Source organism: Aricia agestis, chromosome 2 (assembly GCF_905147365.1).
Source record: "Aricia agestis chromosome 2, ilAriAges1.1, whole genome shotgun sequence".
Taxonomy (NCBI): domain Eukaryota; kingdom Metazoa; phylum Arthropoda; class Insecta; order Lepidoptera; family Lycaenidae; genus Aricia; species Aricia agestis.
Window position 1 is genome coordinate 17,195,264 of NC_056407.1, and position 5,613 is coordinate 17,200,876.

The following is a 5,613-nucleotide window of genomic DNA, read 5'->3' on the forward strand; positions in this document are numbered from 1 at the left end:
TTGTTGACTGCCATAGTGTTTCAAACAGCTTGGAATTTGCCCGCACAATCCGGAAACAAGGGACAGCTCCGTGAGTAAATTGTATTCTGTGAGGGACAGTCGCTAGTGGCGCCATCTGCTTCGAGCTTGTTTGGCTCCTCATTCACCCTGCATTGTGTCGACTGTCGACGGCATCGTGCCGTGTATCGTGGCACGTTACGATGTCGCGACGTAGATTTTTACGATGCTACGATACTATTATATGATGACACGACGTCACATCGTGGTACGAGTTACGACACGACGTCGTATCGTGAACTATCGTATTTAAGTGTCCCCGGTCCCGACTCCCGGCCCGTCGCCATGTCGTAACACGTATAATCTGTGGTTAACAAAGACAATTATTTTTTTTTGGCTCATGCTTGAGTTCTTGACAGTTTTCCAATTTTCTAATCAATTCGATTGACGTTTGTTCGTGAATCGTGATATCAATAAAATTGTAAAATTAATGGTATTTCGATAAAACGCGTTTTGTGAAAGGTTTTATTAAACTTATTAATAAATTGGTGGGCCTTTTTATTCAATTTGTACAATGGCAGATGTCGGTGCAGATAAGTCCTCGGGAGAAAATGCGGACGACAAATTAGTTCCCAGTGATAATGCTGCTGAACAAAATGAATCAAATGATACCGTGGACGTAAGTAAATAAGCCTAGCAAATATTTACCAAACAGAGATATATATTTAAACTTGTTAAAATAATGTCTCGAACATTGGCATACTTATTCGAGGTACATATTATCATAAATCATTCTAACCAGTTTGTTCCTAACCAAATAAAAATCCTTGATATTGTCACACTGACCTAAATGATTCAATGTAATTTTTTTTACAGATTAACGCTGAAATCGATGAGCAACGTCGCAGGATGCAGCCCACAAAGATGGAATCATTTATGGCCATCACAAAGTCATTAATAATAAGGGCTTTAGTGGTATATTTTATTACATCATTTTTCCGTCAGCCGGCCGCTCCAAAGGCCGATTTGGGTAATCCTGGAGTGGCAGCCCCGCGCTCGGCCGCCATTAACATGTTCCCTAACGGAACTATGTTGGACATGTTCACTTATTTATCTGAAAAAGAGACTTTGCAGAAATTTGATGATGCCAAACTAATATGGAAGCTTCCAGGATTAATATACGGCGACTGGTATGGAGGGCCCGATGGTGATGGTACATTCACATTTACCACCAATTTTGTACCTTCGAAGTCATTACTCAACAACGGTTCCATATACTTGCATGTGTATTTTGTGCCCGCTGGAAAGTCTCCGGACCCTCAGGACAAAGATATTTATGCTGACCCATATGTAACTTACAGTAAGAGAATGTTAAACAAGTACAAGAAGCTAAGGTATCAGAAGACTCACAATTTATTAACAGGCCAGACAGAGAAGTCCCCAGAGGAGGTAAAAAAGGCTGAAATCATGAAGGAAGAGATAGTATCACATTGGCATCCAAATCTCACTGTCAACTTGGTCACTGATCAAACTAATTGGATGAGAGGAAGTGTTCCGGCTCCTCTCGATGAGTTCATCTTTTTCTTGCCCGATGGCTTGGAGTATAAGCCAGCAGTTTTTCTCAACGACTATTGGAACATGATGAGGGATTACGTGCCACTCAATGAAACAGTCACAAGCCTCGAGTTGAGGCTCACCTACCAGCCCCTGAGCTTGTTTAAATGGCAACTGTATACTGCCCAAGCTATGAGAGAGAAGCTGAGTGTGTTTTCAGCTTTGGGAGCTGAGGAGCAGGACGAGGAACAGGACACCGTCAAAGAGTTGCTCCTGGACACATCTCCATACTTACTCGCTCTAACAATTTCTGTCTCCGTATTGCATTCCATTTTTGAATTGCTAGCATTTAAAAATGACATACAGTTCTGGAACAACAGACAATCTCTGGAGGGGCTTTCGGTTAGATCTGTGTTTTTCAATGTGTTCCAGTCTGTTGTGGTACTTCTATACGTTTTGGACAATGAGACTAACATGATGGTCAGAATTTCATGTTTCATCGGATTATTGATTGAAGTTTGGAAAATAAATAAAGTTATGGATGTTAAAGTCAATAGAGAGGAGAGGATTTTTGGATTCCCCAAACTCACTTTCACAGACAAGGGTTCCTATGTGGAGTCTAGCACAAAGCAGTATGACATGTTAGCTTTCCGCTACCTCAGCTGGGCATGCTTCCCCCTGCTTCTTGGGTATGGTGTATACTCCCTGCTTTATCAAGAGCATAAGGGTTGGTATTCATTTGTCCTGAACATGATGTACGGCTACCTGTTGACATTTGGATTCATCATGATGACTCCCCAGCTGTTTATCAACTATAAGCTGAAGTCTGTAGCTCACCTGCCATGGCGTATGATGACCTACAAGTTCCTCAACACATTTGTAGATGATATCTTTGCCTTTGTAATTAAAATGCCAACTATGTATCGTCTGGGATGTTTCAGAGATGGTGAGTGTAATATTTTAATACATAGGTTTTGTTTAGTCACCTACTGTACAAATAAAGCTATATAGGCTGAATCAGCTATTGCTGAATCAGCACTGTATCAATATAATTTCAATGTTCAGAATCATGAACAACAATAATTTGTTTTAAAGTTTGAACAATATTAATCTGCAATTTCAGAAATAATTTAAATTTAAAAGTCATGTTCAGTCACTATGTTCATAGGAGGCTAAATGATTTAATTTTAAAAAACATAATAGTACTATGTCATAGCAAAAATATTTCCATTTACAATTTTATGAATCTATTTCAGATATTGTGTTCTTCATATTCTTATACCAGCGTTGGATCTACAAGGTGGACCACAAGAGGGTCAATGAGTTTGGTTTCTCTGGTGAGATGGAGGAGCAGCAGAAATCTGGGAATGGAAGCCTCGCCATCACAGAGGGAGAGGCCACCGCAGACAAAAAGAATGATTAAGCATTCTATACATTTTAGATAGTGAAATTTCTGAATTATGTACCATCGAGGAAATTGAATCCTAGGCAGTTGACATACCAACGTTATTTGGTGGGATCATGTTGATTCAATGTTTGACTTGGGTTGAATGTAACGCGACCAAACTACGTAGGTCCCCCACCTGCTTAGGAATCAACTTCTCTGATAGTACATTATTTGGTTTGTTTGCAAAATATTTATATTCGAATAGTATTTATCGTGAAGATAATGTTTTTGTGATGTACTACTAAGTTAGGTAGTTTGATAGATACTCCAAATATGTAATTCATGTTGATGTGATTTTAAAATAAAAAATTTAAGTCCACGTACAAATCATATTAAGTAAATAAATCAATAGTTTAATTCTCTAAAATATGATTCCGGGTTCTTGAACTTAGCTACTCTACCAGTGCCTGTTAAGTACCTACTTTTGAGATTTTTCTAATGTTCAGTATCTTTCAACTTCCTTCATAATTCTTGTTGAATGTTCTTTTGAGTAATAACATAAAAAATTATTTGTTTAATTATTACGGATATATCATAATAAAAGCATAGCAATAATAATAATGTTAACATTATATTAATACCCTTCTATCTATAATTTTTCTTACTATGTTACTTGAGAATTGAGATGAAGATAAAATTACATACTTATATTTGTGTAGCAATATTAATTGGTCGTATATTTCGTTAACTTTGTTACCAAAATATCAAAACATTCAGTAAAACGAATGATTTGTCAACAAAACGATGTTGATACTAATCTTAAAATAGTGTCAGTGGCCAGCGAAGCGTAACAGTAACAAAAAAGTGGTTCTAGCAATGTAAGGCGTGTCAAATTTACATAACAACAAAAAAAGAGAAAAATATTATTACAAACTTTGTGACACTACTTGGTAACAGCCAAAGTAACTCAAAAATCACTCAAATCAAAATACTTTTGACTGTAAAATTGTTTTAAGTGATTTCTTTTTTATTTATTCTCAATTTAACGTTTTGTCCTTGCCTTAATTATATACATATTGTGAAGCATTTATAACAATGATATTATGTTTGAATGCTATGTAGTTTATTGTATTAGGTGTTGTGATTCGAGAAGTGCATAGAAACATGTAGTAGAATAGCTTTTCTTTTTTTTGCTTATACCTAACGAATTCCTTTATTTCAATTAAAATTTACAGGTTCCAATATCCCAAATATAAAATAATTTAATGTTATTGAATTTTTCTCTACCAATTTTTTTTATTAAAGTAATTTAGTTGTAGTACTCTGTACTTTTTGGTACATTTATTTAGTTCAATTGCAAACTGATTAAAATGAAAAATACTAAATAGACAATTATTTAATATGCTTTGCATACATTATGTAGTTAACAATAATGATAAAACTGGTCACATTTTTCTTATCGATAATTTTAAATTCTTGTGCTCCAATGTATCATGCCTGTTTTCAATTTGAAATGTTTAATTCTTTAGTGCAGGGGTCACCAGTTAGTCTCGCTAGGGGTTCATATTAAGAAATGAAATGACCTTCACGGTCCACACATAAAAAATAATTAAACAAAGGTAATTACGGAATTTACAATAGTATTTAAGTACTTTATTAATGAGAAAAGTGTAAATTTTTGTAGCTACGAAATTATCTCTCTGAAGTTTGGAGTGAAAGATATATTATTATTCATCAGTAACTCGAGACCGAAAGTTCATCTTCGAAAATGCTTGGTCCGCACATAATGGGTCGGCGGTCCGGATGCGGACCGCGGTCCGCCATTTGGTGACCCCTGCTTTAGTGTGATGACTAGTGGATATGCTTTTTATTAAAAATTTAAGTAAGTATATTTTAATGTAATTATTTTGATAAACGGTAGATAAAACTGTTTGTTACTTAATTTAGGGTGGGTTGCACCAGAGGCGTTGTTAAAGTTAACGTAATGGTCAAAGTTATGGTTATACTTCTTCTTCTTTTGGCGTAAGCCTCCCCATAGTTATGGCAAATTTAACTTTAACCTTAACTTTGACCACATCATTTGACAGAAGGGCGGGGGCGCTGCTGGTAAAGAACTATCAAAAATGGCGTTTTTGTATGATGACAGCGTTAGTTCCTTTTTTCGCCACGTGCATATAAAGCCTTGTCGAGGTATGGTTAAATATGGCGTGAATTTTTTACTTTAACCAAAGATTTGACATTTTGCATTGTAGTTAAAGTTATAGTTACAGTTACAGTTAAAGTAAGTTGGTGCAACCCACCCTTAGGACTTTTAATTAAGTATTCATTACATATTTTAAGTGTTTAGTATTCTTATTCATATCCTTGTCTGTATTCTTCAATTTCTTTCTTATTCATCGTAATACACAGTACTTTATAATATTTTCTTCAAATTTATTACATTACTCGGATTGTGGATATTTTAATTACTTCAATACATAGTTAATATATTTTTAATAATAATTGCTGTGCAAAATACCTTTCGTTTATTAAATTGTTTCGAATGTTACTACTTGTTTTATTTAGGCCTAGTCTAGGTACCTTTGCATTATGTTGTCCTTCTTATCAACAACGTTAAAAAAAGGTTTTTTAGATTACAAAATAACATATTGTAAAATATGAATATTTATTTCGAA

The 5,613-nt window shown here is 35.1% G+C and overlaps 1 protein-coding gene across 1 annotated transcript; it reads left to right on the plus strand.

Annotated features, from left to right (window-relative positions):
• The first annotated feature begins 441 nt into the window (after positions 1–441).
• Positions 442–4,156, plus strand: LOC121739649 (cleft lip and palate transmembrane protein 1 homolog). Its single transcript, XM_042132156.1, has 4 exons — positions 442–676; positions 874–2,497; positions 2,808–3,017; positions 3,165–4,156. Exons 1-3 carry the CDS (start codon positions 572–574, stop codon positions 2,972–2,974), a joined length of 1,896 nt encoding a protein of 631 aa, XP_041988090.1. The 5' UTR covers positions 442–571; the 3' UTR covers positions 2,975–3,017; positions 3,165–4,156.
• The last annotated feature ends 1,457 nt before the right edge of the window (positions 4,157–5,613 follow it).